Source organism: Martes martes, assembly GCF_963455335.1.
Source record: "Martes martes genome assembly, chromosome: 1".
NCBI lineage: Eukaryota > Metazoa > Chordata > Mammalia > Carnivora > Mustelidae > Martes > Martes martes.
The window spans coordinates 126,036,214-126,059,971 of NC_137888.1; the positions used below are offsets into that span (position 1 = coordinate 126,036,214).

General features: G+C 48.6%; 1 protein-coding gene across 1 annotated transcript in view; it reads right to left on the reverse strand.

Annotated features, from left to right (window-relative positions):
* Positions 1-23,758, reverse strand: part of EPHB1 (EPH receptor B1) — a gene marked incomplete at its 5' end in the record, with an annotated part of 261,845 nt that overhangs the window by 75,933 nt on the left and 162,154 nt on the right. The window contains 4 exons of the mRNA XM_080807523.1: positions 5,390-5,454; positions 6,280-6,388; positions 10,034-10,196; positions 17,107-17,231. Coding sequence (XP_080663649.1) covers positions 5,390-5,454; positions 6,280-6,388; positions 10,034-10,196; positions 17,107-17,231 — 462 coding nt within the window. The remainder of the gene's footprint in view (positions 1-5,389; positions 5,455-6,279; positions 6,389-10,033; positions 10,197-17,106; positions 17,232-23,758) is intronic.

Sequence of the window (23,758 nt, forward strand, 5' to 3'; positions counted from 1 at the left end):
CCTGCCCTTGAATGCTTCCAGGAACAGAGAGCTTACCTCCCCACAAAGCAGCCTGGCTCTGAGTTGGATAGCTCCAGTTGTGGAGCTATCACAACTCAAACCTCTGCCTACTCTGATCTTTCCCTCGATGGTTCTATATAACTTCATGAAGGACGATAACATCTTCTCCTTTCCTTTGCCATAAAGGTATCATGCTTGATCCCTGCCTGTGTTTCTCTAGCACCGAATGGGTGTTTCCAAGTCTCTAAGGTAAGAGATCAGAACTGCCACCTTCCATGGGCAGGATGCTTGGGCAAAAATACTCTTCTCGTAATGGGGTCCTCAGAACCAAGAAGATCACTGTAGATGTATTCTTAACTAGCACAGAGGATGGTGTGTCTGTGTATTACTTCCTCTGACCTGGGGGACCACAGAGTCAGACAGACCTGAGTTTAAAACCTTGTTTTGCAATGAATTCCAAGATTCTGGACGGGATACCTGTCCTCTCTGAGGTTGTTTTTTCATATGTGAAATCTACTTCATGGGACAGTTATGAGGCTTAAATGAGTTAACAGAAGTAAAGTGTTTAACACAGTAAGTACTCAAAACTGGATATTATTTTTACTATTATTTTACATCAATAACAGTGCTTGGCTTTTCACTCGGCTCTATATCACTCATATTAAACATGTGGTAAATTAAATACCTACACATTTTCACACAAACAAATAGCAAGTCAGGTCTCCTCCTTTCTGTGTTGCTTTATTTTTGTTTTAACCTAAACACTAGATTCTAGATTTATCCTTCTAACATTTCATCTTGCAGATTTCAAATTAGCATTCAAAGCTGTTGGATAATTCTGAATTCTGATTGTTTTATACGGTGTTAGTTATGCTTTCCAACTGTTACCTACAAGCTTGATAAGCATCCCTAAGCTTGCTTGCACCTGACTCAGGAATTTAAAAAACAATCAAACGAACAAGAGTTTGAATTGGACAAGGACTAGAATAAAGCTAGTGACTTCCTTCCTGGCTGACAGAGTCACTAACCCACTTTCTTTGGGTCTGAAGACAAGCTCCATACTCACTCTACACTGCTTTCCTCTAGGAGATCATCACATATTTTTGCCAAAATAAAAACTCACTACATCTGCAATTCCTCCTGAAATCACTAAATGTATAACTCTAGTAAATGAGACGAGGTCCCCATTCTTTTTTCTTACTGATCATCTGTGTTTCCTCATGATCACCAAATTCGGGTTGTAAATGCCTAGGACCCATGTGCTTTGGTCTCTACAAGCACTGGCAGGGATCAAGCTCACACTCCTGTTCTGTCATCTCAGTGCTCTGTCCTCTTGCCTGAGGTGGAAATTAGAGCTTTCACCAGTCCCTGGCCACATACCCTATTTGTTTTTGCTTTTCTCCAGGCTTGAGAACAGCTCCATGATTGTTATCTGCAATTGCCTGTAACCCGGAGATGGTTGTGTTAGGGTTGCTTCCTGAAAGCCCTTGCCCCTTCCCAAACTCTTTCCTTCCTCTCTCCCTGCCCCTCCCCAGTTCAGCAAACTCAGAAATCAGGGAGGCACCAGCTGCTATCGGGTGTGTAGTTGCACAACCCCCATAAATACCCAGTAGCATTTCCCAAATGCAGAATCCACTGGAACTTTTCTAAGATAGATTCCCTAGCCTACTATTCACTGGTCATCCTGTTCAGGCAGTTTTTAGGCTGGCAAGCACCTTCTGATATCTGGTTCCCTGAAATCATAAGAATACACAACCATCTGTCTGCCTCTCCTTGGACACGGGAAAAGCATGGTCCCACCCACCCAACCTTGAACATGAACCACAGGCTTCCAGGCTCTTCAGCCAAGCATCCAACACCACATCCAACAGATTCTCTTCCCAACTTGCCTTCCCTCTAATCCCTCTCACCCAAATCCAACCTCCTGTTGACACGCTTGTTCACATGCTGCAGGCTCAGAGGAGGGCCATGAGCTGGTGTCCCAGACGGTGCACTGCTCTCAAAGTGAACAGCTCTACCATGTCTGGACGGGCTAGAAAAGGTATTCCCCTTCAAAGGTTCCTGTTATTTCTCCTTCAGCCTTTGCATCAGCTTGAAAGGAGGGCCTGGGAGGGCAGGGACCACTGGCCTCTACGGCACCCTGTGCCCTGCCCAAGGGGAAGAGGGGCGCGAACTCTGATGAATGCAGTCGAGAAGCTGCTGTAGGTTTCCTGTCACTCCCTGGGCAGGAGGTCCTCAGAGCTGCAGCTGCTAGCCACACCTCACCTCCAGGGGCATGCGTGTGGGCGGTCCAGGTAGAGTCTGTAATCCACATGCCCACATGTGGGTTAGACATAATTGACCTTTCCGCCTCCTACAGTGGGACCAGCGGAGGGGGAACCAACAAACCACCAGCCAGAACACCTAGGATTAGTCCTCACTCGGTTCTCACCTGCTGTTGATTGCCCGGCAGCTTGAGCTCCTGCCATATGGGGAGAGCATGGGCTCCGTAGCCAGACTTAGCGCACCATCAACCTCTGCCACCCAGGAGCCGTGTGACCAGGGTAAGTCACTTAACCTTCCTGCGTTAGTGCCTGCCTCCCAAGGCGTTGTCAGGGTTGGATGAGTCGAAGGGAGCTTCCAGAATAAAGTTCCCAACTCGGGGCACAAAATAGGCTTTTCTGTGGCTAAGTATTCCTACTCCTTCCCCATCCTGGGGCAGACATGTCCTCCATCTGAGCTGGGAGTTTTCTCCTCTGTTCCAAGTGTGTTGAGCTTGACCCCAGCTCTACAGCCTTTCAGCTGTGATTCTCCAACAGTAAGAGCCTGGATCAGAGTGAGGGATGTGCACAGCAGAAAAAGCACGAATGCAGTTCAAGGCACGCAACTGTGAGTTTAGGGAAGCAGGTGGCAAGGAGGAGCCAGGGTTAGGGGACAAGATAAAAAGAACAGTCACGAACAGGGGCAAGGACGCTTACAGAAGGTGAGCTGAGTGGAAGAGAAGACAGCCTTCTAAAGCAGCTACAGGAGGGAACTCTGGCTCTGCCAGGGTCAGCAACCACGCAGCTCATCACAGGGGGTGCTGTGCGCTCAGCCCCCCTTGCTGGCCGCAGCAGGCACCATTACTGCAGACAGCAGACTGGTCTCTCTGTGCACCATAACAACTAGGGAGGCTTCCTTCTGTTGGCCTCAGAGGTGACAGAGTCCCCCCAAAGGGGCTCCGGCTGTTGTGGCAGCATACCTCTGTGCATGTGGGTTCCCCATGGTGGGCCGGCCTAGCCCACCCCTCCAGAGCAGGAGGATGGCCAGATTTCAGGTTGAAGTCGCCCAGTGGGCACCAAGCTGCACTTGGACTCCATGCCTGGGGACCCTCTGTATACCCAGCCCGAAGAGTGACAAGGCTTAGCTTGCTTGTCTTTTAAAAAGGGGAGTTCCTTCTTAGGACACCTCATTCTCACCCTAGGGCATCTCTAGGCTCCAAAATGGCATTCCTCCTCTTGAACCCGATGTGGCATCCTCCGCAATCAGGTGGACACGGCCATCTCTAAATGTGTCATCAAAGAGCTCACAGAATGCCAAATCGGAACTGGACTTCACAGTGGCTCTTAGTATGGCCAGGAGTCAGCCCAGAGCAGGGGGTGGGTGGGAGTGGTGTCAACCCCGAGGCAGAGGTGGGGAAGCAGGGGGGTAGAGACTGGGCAGCAGGGGGGTAGAGATGGGGAAGCAGGGGGGTAGAGAAAGGCCTTCAGGTAATTCTGATGCTCAGTAGGGGGAGGGGTGGGGAACCCTCCCTTGAGAATCAGAAGTAAATCCAAGTCTGTGTTTTTCAGCTGAGGAAGCTAAGGCCTTGGCTGGAAGGGCAAATGCACATGTTAAAACAGGTAAACGCCATCTGTAGATCTTGCAGTGAGGCTCAGAGTCAGGATATAGGAAAAGATTGAGAACACAGCCCTGGGAAACCAGTTACAACTGGTTAAAATGGAGGACAGAGTGGCCAGGACAAGGAAAGAAGGAAGGTAAATGGGATTCTGAGTGTTGCAGGAACTTTGCTGGTAACCTTAGATGGGGGCCACTCTCCCAGTCCCGCACATTTGTGCTGCTGCTTGGTCCCCTGTGGGAGAGTCTCAGCGCCCCAGAGCCTCCAGGGAGCCGCCACCTCCCTCCCAGTAACAAGTGCCTGGGAACAGCAGCCAGCCGCCAGGGGCTTCGTTCCCTACAGACCCATGGCTGTTTCTTGGTCTTGGGTTGAAAGCCTCCCAGAGAACAAAGCCGATTTTCCAGAGTGGCCTTTGAACCGCCCCAGCCGGCACTGGCTCCTCTGAGGTGGGGCTGCTGGATGATGGTCCCGGCCTCACTTTCCTGCCTTGGTGAACCCTTGGAGAAGGGAAGAGTGTGGTCCGGGAGAAATTTTACCCTTGAGCTCATGTTTGCTCCAGGAGCTGCCCACGGAAGGCAGGCTGAGGGTGTGTGTGTGTGTGTGTGTGTGTGTGTGTGTGTGTGTCCACGAGGTCTGTCTTCCATGCTCACTGCTGAGCGAACAGGAAGAAAGGGGCTGGCATTGCACTGGGCAGGGAGGAGCTTAGGTGAGATGCAGCTTCCAGAAGGAGCCTGTGACAGAGCACAGCACAAAGGGCTGGCATGGATTTCTGGGGGCATCTGGGGAATTCAAAGGGAGTTATTTAGAATGAGAACATGGCCTGGGGAGCTAAGTTTTCTGGAAGTGGGGAGGTGGCCCAGCTGACCGAGGGGGACCTTGTTCAGCTCCTACAATGTTGTAATGACACAGATAAAAGAATCATTTCGACACATGACTTTACACTGTACGTTGGTGACGAGGAATTTTAGTTAGAAAAATATTACATATAGGTTTAAAAAGAGAGAGAGATGGGTAGGATAATGAGTGAGAAAAACTTTTAAAGGTACTGCTTAAAAGAAAACACTTGGGAGATATCCCAACACGCCGGCCTCTTGGGCTCTGCTATCTTTTTAATTCCCTGCATTCATGTTCTCTGGCTTATCTGTGAATTTGGCTAACACATTCCCCAGCCGCTCAATTGGATAAGATAAGGCAGAAGATGTTAATAGAGAGCCCTCCATCCTTTCCCACTGAGTCTGATTTCAGGATTCATTGACTTGCTAAACCCAATCTTCTCCCTGCATTCTGTGTCCTATATGGGCTTATCAATGTGGAAGATAATCTACCCGACCGGCGCCCAATGAGTGCCCACCACGGGCAGACAGCAGAAGGGGCAGGCAGCTTGTGGCTCGGGGGAACCTGCAGAGAGAGGCGTCTGCTGGGGCTCTGGGGGCTGGAAGGGCTCCTGCGGTCGGGACCAGCCAGTCAGGCTATAAGGAGCACTCCAAGCGCTCACCTCTTGTACCCTGCGGTGGGTGTGTTCTTTCTACTCACCTCGGCCAGTGCTATAATGCTGGAGCTTATCGCTGTACACAGCCTCTTTGCTGTAAGCCCGTTTCCTGCGGAGGCAAGCAAGAGGAGCTCTTTCAGCTGGGGCCCAGGCTCGCTGGCCCGCTCTGGTGTCCGCCCAGCCCCCCTGTCCCCGTGGAGGCTCACTCAGGCGTCTCCCGGGGCTGGGAGCGGGAGCTCTCTCACTTTAACATTTAGCTCCCATCCTGCTTCCTGGCCTGACCACCACCGTGAGCACCCGGATCAGCTTTCCAGTCAAGGTCTTTCAGAGGCCAGGCGGGGCTGTGGGTCCCTCATCAGTCGTGGGCAGAGATGCTGAGGACAGCCATCAGCTCGCGGGAATAGCTCCGGGGAAGCCAGTTCCGCTGCTTTCCGCAGCAGCCGAATCTGGGCTAAGCCCTGAAGGCAGGAGCAACCATATGAAAAATTCACAAGGCCTCAGGGCCCGCCCTTCAACAGAGCTCAGAGTTCCTGTTTTCCGCCATGGCTCCCCTCTTGCCCACCTCCCTTGTGCCCTCTGCCGGGGACCTCGGCTCTCCAACCAGAGGATGGGCTGCCATGCGGGGTGTGATGCTCAGGTGGGTCAAATGCAATTTGGGAACTGTCACTCTGACCCTGAGGGGGAATAAAAGGGTCTTGGAAGACAGATGCTGTTGACTCGCAGCCTCGCCCAGCTCTCAGGCACGGAGCAAACACATAATCTGGTGAATTCTAGGCTGCCCACGGAGCGAGACGGAGGGATGACCATGAGCTGGACAGCATGTCTGCAAACCGTTAGGCCCCGTCCAGTCTGTGTGTCCCGGGAGGGGCCTGCACATGGCAAGGGGCTTCCTGGATCCGAGGCGAGCTGGCGGGCATGGAAGCGGAAGGCCTACCTGCTGCAGACGATGGAGATGGCCACCAGTGACACTACGAACACCACCCCAGCGGCCGCCGAGCCAGCAATCAAGGGCAGCTGCTCCCTCAGCTCGGACTTGTAGTCATCTAGGGGAGAAAGAGGCATTCAAGTCCTTCCCACGTGCCCTTCCCATACCACTGGGACTCAGCACAGGATACCAAAGACATGATAAATAGACATCTGCATGTACACGTAGAGTACAGCTTCTCGGCTTCAGAGCCAGAAGCCCAATGGAAGCAAAGAGTGATCTCCAATCACAAACAGGTAACAACAACTAAAACCAAATGACAGCCACCAAAAAAAAATGAAACAGCAGTGACAGAGAGAAGCTCAGAACTAAATGCTGATGACATCCGTCCCCACAGCAGAGGTGACACCAGTCCACATCCCCTCATTTGGATGGTCTCTCCAAGACTGGTCAGTCACGCTAAGGGGAAGACTAAGGGGAAGACTGAAAAACCCCTGCGGGAGTATCTCTAAAACAGAAAGGTGTTGACATGCAACAGAGCGCACAGACTCATGGAGCAGATATTTCCAGAGCATCTGTGGCCAGGCAGCCCTGTACCAGGTGCAAAGGAATGGCCGGAAATGACCCAGCACTCCACAGTTCCTATTCAAGAACAGAATCAAGGCCTCTGCCAAGGTCAGAACCATACTGTATGACGCAGGGGGAAGGGAAGTCCCAGAGTCACAGAGGACAACAGAGCTCGCCCAAAGCCTGGCTTTCCCGCATGAAAGCCCTGTGCTCTTGCACAAAATCTTTAGTCCCTCTGACCCGCAGACTCTTTTCTGCTAAAAAAAAAAAAAAAAAAAAAAAGCAATATTAAAATGATCAAATTATGTGAGGCATATTTCACAACATCTACACTATCACAGGTACCCCCAATACTAATACTTTTTGCCCTAATCCATAGAAACCCCTTGGCCCGGCTGGCACAATAATAATTGTGGTCATTCTTTCACCTGGTACTCAGGACGGAGGCACATGGAGATCAATATTATATATTCTATTACAGTGAGGGTTGCCAGATACACTAAATAAAAACACGGACCCACCAGTTAAATTTGAATTTCAGATACACGATGAATAATGTTTTAGTCTAAGTATGCCCCGAACATTGTGTGGGAGATACTCGGACTTAAATATTGTTGACTCTTTGTCTGAAATTCTAATTTATTTGGCCATCCTGTATTTTACCCGGCAACCCTAAGGGCAGCAGTTCTTGAAGCGAAGCTCCCCGTGCCCTGCATCAGAATCACCTGAGCCCGATGATTAAATATGATTATTTCCGGGCCTCTCCTCAGATCTGCTGAATCAGAACCTCTGAGTGGAGAGCAGGACATCTCCATGTGTACCAAATACTCCAGGTGCTTCTCATGCTTCTCAGAGTTTAAGAACCACTCTTCAACTCTGTGGGTGGAGAAAGCCTTCCAAAGACAAGGATGTGGTTCTTGAGGCCAACCACTCCATAGACAACAATTTTAAAGACCGAAGGTAGAGTTTCAATTTCCCTCAGCTGAGAGCGTTCTGGAACATGTATGTTTAACAAAAAATAATTTGGCACACACACACACACAAAGGAAATTCAAGGAATCACAGTGAAGAGTCCATAAAAAACATCTTTATAACTTAAAAACTTCATAAAGCAATGTGACCTTCAGTCTTTAAAACTGATTTCTAAAGAATGAGAAGCTTCAAGAACCAACATCCTTATCTGTAGAAGGGTCTTCTTCCGCTCATGGAATTGAAGGATGACTCTCAAACACCAGGGAGCCTAAGAATCTCCTGGACTGTCTGATAAACATGCAAATACCATACTTTATGAGTGGGTTTAAAAAAAGAAAAAAAAGGCAGCTAAGCCAAAAGTAGGCCCACTGTAGCTAACAGCAGCCCAGGGCCATGATGTCTTTGCCGGCATGTGGTGGTCCCCTGCCCCTCAAAGTGTGGTCTTTGACCCTGGGCAGAATCCCAGAGGTCCTCCCTGCTCCAATGACCCTATCATTGATCACCCTTCAGACTCACCTTCGTGCTGAAGACAGGGCCTGGAGCCTCAGTGAACTTAATTACTACCGATGTGTGAACCTCAGTCATTAAGATAAATACTCCTGAATTTGGCCACTTACCAAAACTCTCTTACATCTAGCCCCTCTTGGGTTTATAAAACTTAACTGCCAAATGTAAAAGGAATAGTCTTCTTGGGAGAAATTTGTTACTTCTTGATTTGTCTAGCAGAACTGCCAAGGGCTCAGAGCATTCTGAGTTTTGGGTTTTTAATCCTGTGTACTTCCTGATGCCAAAGTGCCCATAAATCGAGATGGTAAGTGAGGTGCAAAGAGAGGACAGAGTCCTTTGGGAACAGGAGACAGCCTGCGTTCTTTTCATACCGGCAGCATCATTCATCTGAGCAAACTGGTTTGCCTTTCCACCCCATGTCACCATCCTCAAATTATGAGTGAAGATTCACCTAAAAAAAAAACACCCTCAAAACGGGTTGCAAAGACCAATCCTACAGGAGCCAGCTCACATGAAAGCTCACGTGAAAGCATCCGGGTACAAATCACTGGGAAGGCGCAGGCCCTCCACAGGGGCAGCCCCCTCCCAGCTGGAGGGCAGAGCCCTCATGCTAGGAGGCCCACCAGCATTGGCTTCTTCGCATTTTTTCCCAAGAATAAGCACATCATGGTTCTTACATGAAATCATCTGATCTTTAAAATATTTTTGTTGATTTTTAAATTGTTAAAAATTGTAATGGGAGTAAATAAAAAAAAAACCCTTAAGTCCTATCACGTGCCTAATCTGAGAGTGCTGGCCTAAAGTAAAATGTTCTGGAAGGGCAGACTGCTTTGTACACAATGTAAGTAAAACATAAAAAATTAAAGGTTTTCAGTTGAAGAGCGTGAGAATAGACTGATATTTGGAAAACTATCAGGCAACAGCTCATAAATGAATAGATAAAATAGACAGATAGTAAGCAGATAAATAAAAGCACACACCATGGTAAATGGCTGGTGAAAGGAGTGAGCGAGCGCAGGAAGGTAGCCCATGCTCAGAGCTCAGGCTTCAGGGAAATCAGATTTCCATGACCGTTCAAAAGGGTGATCTCAGAGGACTGGGAGAGATTGTTGTAACAGGGAACTAACAAAGCCCAAAGGTGGAAGTATTTTGGGGGACAGACTTTCTGGCCTTGGGGATGGTTTGGAAGACAGTGTCTGTTATCTCTAGTGACACAGAACCTACTGGAGTCCCATCTGAAGCTGCTTCAGATAAGCTGAGCTGCTGGGTACAAGGGACTGCTGTGTCCCCATTCTTGCCCCTCTGTTTCCTTCCTGGGCACCTTAGCCATTAGGCTCGGCTCCCAGTGCCCCAGAAGAGGAGGTGAAGTGGGAGTGAGGATAAAACAGAGGAGGCACCAGGCCCTGAGCCAGAGGCAGGAGGGCACGTGGCCCCCGAGATTCATGTGGGTCTCACTGCTATGCCCTTCTGCTTATGGAGCAGAGACCTTCGAAGGCCAACCCCCGAGATGCCAGGAGAGAAACAGGCCAGGCTTCAGGCAGATGCCGTGCCTTGTGAATCACAAAAGTGTGTACGGCCCCTCCAGAGGCAAGGGAGCGGCACCAGAATGTAGCGACAGGTTGGTACTGGGGCTGAGAGGGCAGCCTCTCAGGGCTCCCCCTGACTCCCCCTGCCCCCAAGCGCTGGCCCTGTACCAGTTCACTGGCCCGCCTCTTACCATCCGTCAGCGTCTGGAAGCACATCTTGCCGCTGAACTTGCCGTAGCCGGCCACCGTGCGGGCTCGCACTTGGACCACGTACACCATGCCGGGCCGTAGGCCGTCAATCCGTGCCGTATTGGTCTGACTCCTGGCCATGGAGGAGTTGAACTCATTGTGCTCCTGAAATAAAGAGCAAGAACAGTTTGTAGCCCGCTCCTGAGAGCCCCAGCACCCCCTGCTCTGCCCTGGAGCCCCCAGGCCCCATGAGTGGGATGCTGCCAGCAGCCCCGGCCCTCCCTCCGAATGGGGGACAGTCTGGCCTGGACCAAGGATATGAAGAATAAGCTGTGTGTCATGTCGGGGGGGTTGCTCTCTAAAGGAAAGCTCTGAGCAAACGGCTGGGCTCTCCAGGCCTGGCTGGGGGACTCACTGTCATTCTCTGCTCCTTTCCCTGCCAGGGTTCACGGACAGAATAACAGAACACACGCAGCTTTGCAAAACCCTGTGGCGCCTCTGAGGTCAGTAGAAGCAAACTAGACAACATCTGCCCTTTTTCTTGCTCCTACTGAGGCCTCGTCTTTTCTCTCCTCACTCAAGATCTCCTGGTTGGTCACTCCTCACCGTGGCTGTTCTAGATCACCCTTTAAGCCCCCTCAAGTCCTAGTCCTTAGCTGAGTGACTTGGTGTCCACTCAGCAACAGAGCCCGGGGCCATTCTGGATAGTCCCTGCTACCCGCACTGACTGTCCTCTGGTGTGCACAGACTTTGCTTCTGCTTCTCACCCTTCCGACTCCTCCGCCTGTGGGGGTCCCCTTCTAGGGTGCTTCCTCTTTGCTGTGGATCTTATGGAATCTTTCATTTCTGCCTACACGTTTGTAGCCTCCCATTTCTTCTGCTCCTCTCACCCCACCAAATCCCAACTTCTTTTCTAAAAAAGATATCTGACCTTCCCTAAAGCTATGACCTAATAAAAACAAAATTCCTAAATCTAGGTTGACAGGCCTGTCATAAGGAAGCAATTCTAATCTCACATCTCCCAAATTGCTACCTTGCTGTTCCTCCAGGAACCACACCCCCAGACCCACAGCCTTTGCTTAGGCTGTTTTCCCTGTCTGAAATGCCTCTCTCCAGTGCTCCGCTGCACGCTGCAGGTTCCCAGTGCCCATGCCTCTAAGGCCTCCTCTTCCAGGAAGGCTTCCCGTGGACTGTTTTCATTGCTCCTCTTTATTGTTATGTCCTACTCTCAGCTCCCTCGTAGATACCAGCCTGGCCTCTGGTCATTTCCATGTGCACATCCTAGAGATTGTGGGTCATCTCCAAGTGTGCAGGAACAAAAGTTTCGAGTCTGGGCCTGCCCCTGTTTGTACCATCAATCTTGGAGCAGAATGGGGAGCATCGGTGAAACTGAAGAGCTTGGGTCACGGAGAGGAAAGCTCCCAAGCCCAGTGTGCACATCTGGGGCTCTGTGATGAGTTCTCAGCACAATGGTTCGCAAGGCATGGTGACAAATGCAGGGAAAGCTGATGGTAAGAGGTGTATAAACTATATGCTCAGACAAGCCACAGAAGTTTGGGAAATTGACCCAGGACAAAAGAATATAGTGTGATGATTTTTTTTTAAATGCCATTGTTTTAAAATATATAAAGGCGAGGGTGACCTGATGTGTATTCACTCAATCTTGGGGCCAGGCAGCTGCATTCATGACACACTACCATGTGCGGGGAACTACACACAGGCCGCAGGGACCGAGGCACGGCCCCTTTCCTTGGGGACACAAAATCTTGTGGGACAGACCACCAAATAATCAGACGCCAACAGTAGTAGTGACTGAGTGACTTGGCAGAAGGCGGATTGGGGGGACTTTGGGGGAACAGCAGAGGGTCACCCATCAGGCTGATAAGGAGGCTGACAACGATCTGGCAGAAAGAAGGCCGCCCGCTACAGAAGGAATAGCATCCAGAGCTCTGGTCATTACTATCTCGACACACTGGGGATCTGAGATTGGAAGTTACAAAAAGCACCTCACCACCTTGCAAATTAGGATAAAATGCCATCGTTACAAAATCCGGGTAGCAGGCAGCTGTCTGGATTGTCTGGTTTTGCTGGAATCTGTGGAATTAGGTGCCGCTTGAAAGATTTAAAACACTGACCAGGCCACTCTTTTCCTCAAAACTGCTTCTTGGTGTATTTGTCTTTGGATTGTGAGGACGAAAACATTACCCCATAATCACTTTATAGCCCACACATTCTTCAAGAAGTTCAGTGATTAAAATGAGTAGTTGTCCTTGTTCCCTCCAACACCATTAATCAACCTTAGACAAATGAGTGAGAGCGAAGAGCACGGTTGCTTGCCTTTTTTTTTTTTTTTTAATGGTGTCATGATTGATTCTGTAAGCATGTGCAAGGAGGAGACTAGCTGTTGAGGGCACAGACCATGGCGCCCATCCCCGACATGCAGGACAGGGCTGACGCCAAACCGCCAGGGTGCTCAAGGATTCCGTGCTAAATGAATGAATAAACACCATACTTCAAACTGGTTATTGGGACCCATCGATCGAGCACAAGATATTGCCAAGGTCTGAAAGGGTTTCTAGGAGAAAATGATCCAAAAATATGAAGGGCAGAAAGTCCCAAGGCCTCACCCAACCCATTCCGGCCCAGACAGTTATTATGAAGAGCAAGTAAACGTCTGAACGCTTAATCATGGAGACAGCTGAGAGCAGGTGTAGCTGCCCCTCCCATGGTTTGCCTACAAGCGCTGACACCAGGAGTGAAAAGTGCTACAAGACAGTAAACAAGAGAGAATGATGAATGGGAGCATATTAAAATGGGAAGGAGATGAGCATGGAGAGGCTCTGGGAGTGTCATCAGCTCGACGGCATCTGAGCTCTCTATTAATGAGCTGTTGGAGGAGGCCAAAGCCTCATTGATTCTGTTCATAGAGTTGAAATGGAGAGGTGTGCCAAGCACAGATCGAGAGGGTGGCATGAGGTAGGAGACCCAGGGAGGGTTTTCAGGGGTTGGAACACTATGGTCCATGGCCAGTTCCTGGTTTTTGTAAATAAAGTTTTATTGGAACCTAGCCATGTCGGCCTTGTGATCTATCATGTACGGCTGTTTTTCTTCTATGAAGGCAAGTTGAGTATTCGGGACACAGACTGTGTGGCCACAGACTTAAATATTTCTTCTCTGGTCCTTTACACAAAAACTCTGCTGACTCCTGGCTTAGTAGAAGCTGCACAGAATGGAGGCATCGTGGTTTTGTTTCTTTGGATTAAACCCAGGATGTCTACCTGGCTGAGTTCTCCTGTGTTTGCATCTTCTAAAGACAGAATTCACTGGCCTCGTGGAGCATGGAGGCAGATCATTCTGCTTAGAAGTATCTGCATTTAAAATGAAGGTGCGCCCTCATATTTCAGAGGCCACTTTCATTTTGAGATCCTCGGCAATAGCAGAATTATCATCCAGTTCAACACTGAGCTCAGAAGTTTGCACCACCAGAATATAATAAGAACGTCCGTAGTTCTGGTTCTTTAGGGTCATGGACAAGTCATTGGACCTTCCTGGGACTTAGTGCCATCATCTATAAATTGGTCATACCTGGCTTGCAAGCATCTTTCTTTTATTTCTTTTAGGGCTCAGAGTTCATGGATCTGTGTATATCTGGCACATAATAGGTACTCAATGTACAGTGAATTGTGATCACTGTGGTTATTTCAAAATACCCTCGTAGGATAGTGTCTTTTTCTTTATTTGCATTAGAAATGGTCTAGGCAATGGAACAGATCTTACAGTCCAGCACTTTGTAAGTGAAGTCTAGAGTTCCATAGTGACATACTGAACGGTAACCAATGTTTTGCCAAAGAATCTTCCGCGTTCCCAAGGAAAGCATTCCATCCTCTGGAGTGAGGACTATAATACGCTTCACTGAGGTGTGGAAGCTGCCTCAGGCATGGAGCTGCTGTGCCCGTGTGTCTGTTAATAATTAGTATAAATTACTGAGAAGTAGGGACGTGGTCTGAAATGGGAGAATAAGCTTCCTTCATAGTATCAGAAGTTGAAGTTAATTACAGTGTTTCAAAGGAGGAGGTGTGCAAGTAAAGGGAAAAGTAGCTGAGGAGCTGGGGTGTGGACTGGGGAGGGAGGAGCCCTGGGACCCAGGCAGGAACCTGTCACGAATCCCACCTCCATCCTGGGGTGGATGCCCTCGGCCGGTGGACGAGGTGGAGGGCAGGTGGCTCCTGTGTATTCAGCCCCTCTCCAGCCCTGCCACTTGCCACACCTGGCTGTAGGCTCACTTCCTAGCTGTGTGTTTGTGAGCAAGTTTTTTTTTGCTTTGAACTTCTTTGTGCAGTGGTTCCTTTCCCCATAACAACGATACAAATATTTACCACACCGGGTAGTGAGGAGAAAAGTAGGTAATGTTTCCAAAGTTCCTGGTACCCGATAGGGGCAGACTAGGGAGAAATTCCTGTGATTTTTCTGAGATGATCTTCTGAGGCTCCAGTTCAAGTGTGTGTGGGAAGTGGGCCATTGACATCTTGTTGGTGATTCTGACATTGCATCATATACTGGTCACACGAGATCCTCTACTGAACTCTTAGGTCGACTTTGATGATGAAATCAGACTGTGTGGATAATTGGTCCAAACAGATTGGTCCAAAACCTTGTGGAAACCCAACATGTACTTTAGTAACTGATAGAAGATATCTAGCAAACGAGGGTCCCAAGTTCAAAGCTGATTGGATATAATGGTTGCTTACGAATCCAGATGGTTTGCATTACCCCCGATTCACTGAATTATCTGAATCGACTGTCTAGAAACCCCAATGTTCTCTAAATGGAACAGAATGCTCCCTAATTCTCACCTTGCTCATAGGTTCTGTTGTAAGGGCCAAAGGGCATATCTCCTTACAGACTGGATTAGAGATCCATCTGGCCCTCCACTTTTGGGGACGTAAACTGCTCCCAGTTTATGGATGTGAAAACTGTGACCTAGTGTGGCTAAGTAATTTAAGCATGGCTGCATGGCTGGTTAGCTATGGAGGGCACCGGAAACTAGGGTCCTGTATCCCAACGCAGTCATGTTCCACTGTTCAACACAACCTCCATGCCAGAGGGCTGCGGGTTTCCATCCCTGATCGTCTTCCGATTTCCACTGCCCCCCTGGGTGATTCCACCAGCCTCGGGGCTTTCATACTGTTTATGTAGTGAAAACTTCCAGATGGATTTGTCCAAGCACTGGTCCTCTCTCCTGGACTGCAGACATGGACCTCTAGCTCCCTCCTCCCCTCTCAGAGATGTTTTACACATCGAGCTGAGTTTTTCTTTTCTTTTCTTTTTTTTAAGATTTTATTTATTTTATTTGACAGATAGAGATCACAAGTAGGCAGAGAGGCAGGCAGAGAGAGAGGAGGAAGCAGGCCCCCCGCCGAGCAGAGAGCCCGATGCAGGGCTCAATCCCAGGACCCCGGGATCATGACCTGAGCCGAAGGCAGAGGCTTAACCCACTGAGCCACCCAGGCGCCCCTCAAGCTGAGTTTCTATCCCTTCCTTTACCTCAATCATGCTCTACCACAGCAAGTCCCCTTTTAGGTCAATGATCAGGGACATCTTTCTATTAGACCAGGTACAAACTTTCCCAAGTCTGAACTACAACCTGCTAGAAATCCAGCTGCTCTGTCTTTAGTTTCTGTATCTGAAATTTACTATTTCCCTGGTCCTCTCTTTCCATCCCAGTGGATCCTTGTTTCATCCCATCATTCTTGTTCTAACTGATTGTAATCTAGCAGGCTGGTTTTTAATGGGAGGGTTGAATGATCCTCTTAAAATGTAAGTCAGATTTTGTCTGTCCTCAGCCGCTAACCCTGCTACAGAGCCTCATCTCAGTGGGAGAGCTGAAGTTCTAAGGTCCCTCCTTTGGTTACCTCTCTCACCTGTCTGCTACTTTCCCATCGCTTGTACCACTCCAGTCATGCTGGTCTTCTTCCTGTTCCTAGAGTCACTAGTCATGACCTTGCCTCAGGGCCTTTGCATAGGCATCTGACCCTCTCTCCCCCCGTTTCACAATAACCTCACCTCTTTCAAGTCTTTACTTGGAACCTACCTGCTCTAAGAGGCCTCCCTTTATTTAATTCTACAACCTTCTCCTCCCCCGATCCTGACCCTCTTGATTACATTTGCCGTTCTCTGCTTTTTCTATTTTCCTTTGCATGGTTCATTTTCTAACATACTCTATAATATCCTTATTTATTGTGTTCATTTTCTGTCTCCTTCTATCAGAAAGTAAGCCTCAGGAGGGCAGGAATCTTTGTTTAGATCATTAATATATCACAAATAGTACATGCCAAATAGCAGGCACTTGATAAATGCTTGCAGAATAAGGAAACGAATCTGTTGTTTTCACAAACAGCATGTTGGGTCAGTGTTTTCCTGGGATTTTGCAAATGGTACAGTTTAACATGGTGCCTCCCCCACAGAGACCAAGAGGGCCTGCTCCACAGGGCACCATTTCCCTCCTCTTGGCAGCGTGTGACCTGCTGTGGGTCCCAGGAACAGCTGCTAAAGAACAGTCAGGAGATAACACACAAATTTCTATTTCTAATAATTTCTAGCTCATCCTTTTACATTTCCATTTACATGTTTTATTCTCTATAAATATACTAGCACGGCATTACAAGCATACGATTTATAAATAAACAAACTTATATCGGAAGAACACGGTCCAACACTTTGGAAAACACTGGTCTGCAAAATCACAAAATCTTGGGAAGTTACAGGGACATGTGGCAGTGTTGTGGCATCTGTGTCAGCATAGCAAACACACGCCTGGGAAAATGGGGTTGGTTCTGGCCCTACCAGCCCACTGAGCCATTTAGACAGCAGGGGAGTAGTCTGGAAGATTCTCTTCTGAGAGAATGACATGGACAGTGTCCGGGCTTTAGGGAGTTTTGCCAAGGAAGACCCAACAAACTCTCCCAAGGAGCTTCTGGCCTCCATCGGCAGATTTCTCCTTCTCTCAGGACTTCCACCAGCCTGCCTATGTGTGCCCTCCGCGGGCCACCCTCCACTGAATGGCAGCAGGCCTCACCTTCTCATAGTACCGGATCTCATAGTCCAGGATGATGCCATTGGGCTGCTCCGGCTGTGGCCATGACAAGGTGATGCTCCTCATGGTGGCACTGACCTGGTGCATGATGGGAACAGTGGAAGGGGCTGTGGAGAGAGGAGAAGACAGAGCAGATGAACAGACCCTCAGTTAGATGACGAGTGTGGTCTTTCAGAGATAAATGAGGAGAGAAGTGTCTCTGGGTTTGAACCTTCCCTTTCTTTCTCACCAGCTGAGCTCCCTGTGGGTTTTGCCTAACGAACGGAGTATGGATAACAAAGGAGAGAGAAGGTGATACTTTAGGACTGGGAGCATACATGGGGGCAGGGCTGGAATGGGCACAGTATTTTTTGTGCAGGGAGGAGAAAGGCTTGACCCAAAGGAGATGGCTAGAGGAATCCCATGAAAACAGTGTGGCCTGGGGAAGCTGGAAGAATTTAGGGAGGGGGCTGACAACCAGGGCAAGTCTAGGCTTCCGACAGTGGGACAAGAGGAACAAGGGAAAGCTTCTGAACAGAAGGTGGAGAAGGAATCTCAATTTCCTGTTAATGGGAAGAGCTACTGTAGAGAGGAGAACCTGGAGACAGGGATGCTAATGAGAGGCGAACTGGTCAGTGCAGAACTACTGCAATGGAAAGGAACGTTCTAGCAAACATCTCTTTCCCAAACTGCATGCAAGATTTTGCTGCACTTCAAAATACAGGGAGGAGGAGGCATCTCTCAACGAGACATGAACACAGACCAACAACCGAGTTCATTCAGACTTCTGTCAGAGTTTTCCAAATGAGGACATTTGCAACAAAGAGTTCACAAATATAAATGAAGAAGTGATACACAAACCAAACATTTGGAAACAGGATAATAATTCCAAAATCTGTGAAGTGATTCCAAAACCTCTGTTCGGAAAAAATATTATTTATTTCCCAATTCGACGCTTTTCACACGCTGTAAGTAAAATGAAAACAGTCTGGAAATAACAAATGAGGGTTGTCTTTCTAGGGGAAGAGGCGGGTAATGGATGAGGCTTCCATCTGCGCTCTGTTCAGGGGCTGTTGCATTTAGTCCTGGCACTTCTGCAGCGATAGGAAGGTCGTATCCTCACGCAAAGTCCACCTCACACGGGTTTCTCGGGGGACTGTGGCGGAGCGACACTTACTAGCCTCACTTTAAGTGAAGGGATCCCCGTCCAGAGCGCGGCTATGGGTCTGGGCATGGGGGTCGCTTTGCTCTCTGCTCTCGGCTTGCTGGGCTCTCAGGGAGCACGGAGGACATGCTGGCCCCCAGGCCAGGGGTGGGGATGCTGAGCTCTTGTCATGAAGATGCCCACAGTCCTGGAAGCCCCAGGAGAGCACAGGGTGAAACGCAGTGTTGGAGGGCTTAGAATCATGGAGTCCACCCAGGACCCTGCATAGTTCCCATTAGGGGCCCCCAAAACACACTTACCAGAGCTCCCACCCCTGGGAGCATAGCTGACTCATGGCCCCAGCTGCTGCCCTCGGAAGCCACTTAGAGCCCCATGCTCCACAGGCTGCTTCCAGCCATTGACTAAGAGCAGTGAGGATGCTTCCAAAGACCCATTCCTGACCCTTCTGTTGGGCAGCTTTCACCCAAAGACTCCCCATCAGACTCACCGATACTTCTTTGTACAGCGTGGTGGTCAAAGTCTTCCCATCCAGTCCTTCCTGCCCTCTCTCCTTCATTGTGATCTGATGGCTCTCCTGGCTTCCTCTGGCCTCCCCTCCCATTTCCCCAATCTCTGGTACCTCTAATCCCATCTTGGTGTCTACTTCATGGAGGACCTGATTTTATGCAGTCCTGAATCCCCCTATCAAGGATTCTCTGCTGGGCCCTGCTGTGTCTCCAGGGATGGGTTGCTCATTGCCTCTGGGAGCTGTGGCTTCATACTTGGGTAGCTCTCACCAATTTGCGTGTCTTCCTATCCTTATCTCAAATTCGTCTTCTTCTCAACGGTCTCAGTTCCACTGACTAAAGTAATAGTGAATGCTCCTTCTTCCACGGAATGGCTTGTCAAATAGATAAAGAAACTAGTTAGGTCTCCCCTGAGTTTTTCCTGCTGAAAAGAATGGCCAGATACTATGAACATTTCTCCCATGACATGTAGTTACCCGAGGTGGCTCTTGTCCAAATGGGGCTCATGTTGTCTTTTTAGGCATGTGGCCCAGAGGTAAATTCAATTCTCCCACTGCAGTTTAAGCAGCAAAGATTATTAGGGCAAACCTACCATCTTCCATAATCTGTGTATTATACATCTGTTAATGGGACCATCAGCCTTTTTTAGTTTTTTTTTTTTTTTTGCATCAAAAACATGTCCCTGCCATTTGATTCTGAAATTACTGTCAAATCTAACCTTTAGGTTTCCTCACGGTGCATTCCTCTTTCGTGTGTAGAGTCAGCTTCTGGCTCTGACTAAAGGGATCTACATGTATGTTTTTACCTTTATGGGGCATTATTTGGCCTATGAATCTGGTGAAACTGAAATAATTTTTGATCCTGATTCAACCATCAAAGGCACCTTCTCTTTTTCCTAACTTAGCATCATGGCCCAGATCCATTAATGAACTCATTAAACAAATGTTCACGGAGCATCTGCCATGTGCCAGGTGCCATTCTGGATTCTAGAGATTCCACAGTGAATGAAAGAAAATTCCTTACCCTCATGGAGTTTATTTTCTCATGGAGAGATTCAGAGGCCAGATGGAATCGATCAGTCAGAAGGGATGATAAAATAGTCAGTAACAAGGGAACCAGTGGAGCAGGGGAGAAGGTTACAGAGAATGCCAGAGTGTCGGAGGCCAGCTGGGAGAAGGCTGTAGTTCTAAACCACTGGGTCAGCAAGGCCTTGCCTGAGAAGTCGATGTGGAAGCATGGGGTGGGAGGAAGGGAGGCAGACACGCAGACACCTGGGAGAAGAGCCTGTGAGCAGGAAAGGCCAGGGCCACAGTTCTAACCTGGGAGTAGCCCGGTGTTCCAGATGAGCAGCCAAGAGCCAGTGGGACTAGAGCAAAGATGAGGCTGCAGACAATGGCTTCTACCCCGAGTGAGATGGAGGGCCACGGGAGGGTGGTGGACCGAGGAGTGACACCATCTGACCTGCACATTAATAGCCTCACCCTGGGCTGCACTGTAAATAGAATGCAGGGGCCGTGCCAAGGCTGAAAGTTCTAGCTTCACACGATTGCAACAATCCAGCTGCAAGCCTGTGGCTACTCGGACCAGGTTCATAGCGGTGGAGGGGGTGAGCATGGGGGTGGTCAGATTCTGAATAGGTTTAGCACCTCTCACTGGATGTGGGGTGGGGAAGAAATGGAAGAGCCCAGATGACTCCAAGGTGTTTGGCCTGAGCAATTGGAAGAGTTGGGGCTGCCATGAACTGAGATGTGGCAAGACAGAGTAGAAGCTTCTATGCAGGCAGATGCACAGATAGGAGGTCCAGACTGGAGACAGTGGTGTTGAACCATCAGTATTTCAGAGATGCCGAAAGCTGCAGGATAGACAGAGGCCCTCGTGGGATTGAGAAGGGAATATATGGCCTAAGATTCAGGAGAGGAGGAGAAATAGCCGAGGACCCAGAGAAGGCAAAGCCAATGAGATGGCAGGAAGCAGGGGAGTGTGATTACCTAGAAGTCAAGTGGCAAGGAGTGTCCTCAGGAGGAGAGAACGTGTGAAATGCTACCGTGAAGTTATGTAAAAGGAAACCAGGAACTGAGCTCGGAGTTAGGAACAGGCTGGATGCTTGAAGTGGGGATGACTCATGGCCGGCATTCCTGACCTCAAGGGCACTGGGCAGAGCCAGGGAGAGGAGGACTTGCCACAGTGTCTGGAGTCAGGCCAGATCACAAGGGGATCCTGGTGGGCCATCAACACAGGCGGTTTGGGGACGCCTGCTTCCTCCTCCCCTGCCACACTTGCTGCCCAGCTCCACGCTGCCCACAGCCCGCGTGGACACATGATTTATGCGTTGCCAACCACGTCAATGCCATATATGTATCCTCTTCTGCCTTGAGAGCTAAAGCACCATGGATTAGAAATTGGAAAGATTAACCTAATGGCCTGAGGATTTTGATGGACTTGGTTCTTTCCTTGGCCTCTAATCCCTGGAAAACCACCATTCAAGACTCAACATATTTGCCAACCATTGTGCCAGGCCTCCACTCTAGTCACTGGGGACAGAAGGATGAGTTAAAAAAAAAAAAAGTCACAGCCCTGTCCTGAAGGTCCCTGGCATCTAGCTGTGGTTAGGTGGTAAAGAGGCAATCATGGGGCAGGGTGATCCAGAAGCAACCCAGAGCCAAATCCGAGAAGAAAGTCCCTGTTCCATAGAAGGCAAAGACCTCCACAGCCAGTCAGCACGTGGACCCGGGAGAAGCTGCCAGAGGGTAAGGGTCACCACTGCCCACACTGCTCAGATTTATGGTGATGACAACGTTCCCAGACCCCCTTGCAGGCTGTTTATCCTCACACAGGTCACTCTAAATGTCTTATGTTTTCATTGAGATGGGATTTAACACATGGGAGGGTAATGGGAGAGTATTACTCTTCCTCCCTGAAAATCAAGGGCGGCCTACATTTGGTGCTCTGACATGGGTGATCACCAATTTGGTTTTTGGGGGTGACAAATATGGATTTATTTTCCTTCTCCAAGTGCAAATGCCATCTCTAAATCTGGTGTTTTACACATTATGAAACATTCCGACAAAACAAAAAATAAAAAATGAGCTCAGATACCCTTACAAACACCACCTTCTTCTGGCAAAACTAGGCAGATTAAAGAGGATTGGGAAGATAAATTCAAAGCAGCAGCCCCATGAACCCTGAATATGCTGGTTTCAACAGGAAGTCCTGGCCTGTTGTCTTTTCTCCATAAACTTGTCTCCTCAGATGAAGAAGTGGTTTCACTGAATGCTTGAAAGAGTCTCTCCCTCACAAGAGCACTTCTGACTAAATTGAACATTCTATGGAGAGAAGAAAATGAAAATAAAGAGTTCATGAAACTATTAAAATTTAGCATAGAAATAAATATGGAACTTCTTTTAGAATTAATAAGAATTTAGCTTAGGGGCTATTTGGGGGGAAAGGGGCACTGAAAGCTCAAGAAGGCTCCTAAAGAGGAGATGCTCCAAAGCCCCAAATATGGTCAAAATTGCCCTGTACTCCTTCTTAGCACAATACAGAGGCTGGACCTGATAAGAAATCAGGACACAAAAAGAAGAGTGGGGAGGCAATGCACAGTGTCCTGTCAAGCACCCAGGCAAAATCAGCTGGGTTCAAAAGAGAACCAGCACCAGGAGCATCTGATAAGGGAAGCTACTGCCAGTAATAAGAGGCCCTTTAAATGTGTCAGAAGCAGCAAGAGACTTAACCTCCACTGGTCAAGGGGCTCAGGGATGGAGAAAATGCAAAGACGGGCTGAGTCAGTGAGTCACTGTCTCTTTTTCACCAAGGAAGACTTTGGGGAGATCATACTCCCAAATTGCTTTTGAAGCAGGCAGATCCAAGATAGCATATCACATACAGCAGAGAAAGTGTGCAGAATGTTCTCGCCTGAGCTGACAAATGAGATGTGGATAAATTGCTGAGACAGGACGGCCTCGGCTGCAAGTTATGAAAGAACTCACAGGTGACACGGGGTAGAGAGGGGCCTACACTGGTCACAGGTCACCACTGCCCATGGCCTTGGCCAGCCCTGCATTTGTAAGGAGGGCTTCAAAGGAGATCATAGTGTTTGTGGTCTGGGAGGGGGTGTGAATCTATCTCAGAGTCAACCCAAAATCCAAACCTTGAGTCTTTGTGTGTGTGGAACCATTGCTGTCCTATCTCAGGTTCACCTGGACCACGTATTTTATGTTTATGACCTTCCTTGACCCTTTAATTTAGTTACCAACTCAGTCATATTCAAAGTTTTCCTCTTATTCATTTTGTTTTCCTTATTTAATAAAGGTATTTCCACCCCCCCAACAATTAAGCACCTCAAATCCCAAAATAAGAGAATGAGTTGATGCTTTTTTTCTAGGACAATTACTGACTTCTAATGCATTATCTTTGCTTATTAAAAATTGCCTCCTAATGTCTTAATTGATTTTTGTGTCAAAATAATTCTTTCAAACAGCTTTAACTATAATCCATTTGGGGATATAATAAATGATGTAACAGTTTACTGTATTAAAATATTTTATTTAAGATATCAAAAGTACTTAAAGCAGTTTAAAAAAAATAATAGCAACACACACATACATTCAAAACTAAGTGGATCTATTGGAGTAAAATGCCTGAAGAGTTTATAAAAAATATGAAACTTGGGTTTCAAGTTTTGGCAGATTTCATCTTAAGGGAAAACAGTGATGCTTCTGCAGGTAGAAAGCAGACCAGGGACAGCCTTGCTCTGAGGCTACCTCTCACCTGCCTTAGGAGCTGGGGTGAGGGTCACAGCTGAGTCCCCTTCACCTTGGCTCAGGTGACAGCCCTTGTAAGTCTCCTGGAAGATAAATGACCTCTCTACTTAGGGGGACCGTCATATGTGAATTTTCCAAGGAGGCCCATAGAAAGAGCCCATCTGCATTGTTCACGATAACCCATGCTGGGCAGGTGGGGGAAGTATTTCCTGGCCCTTCCGTGT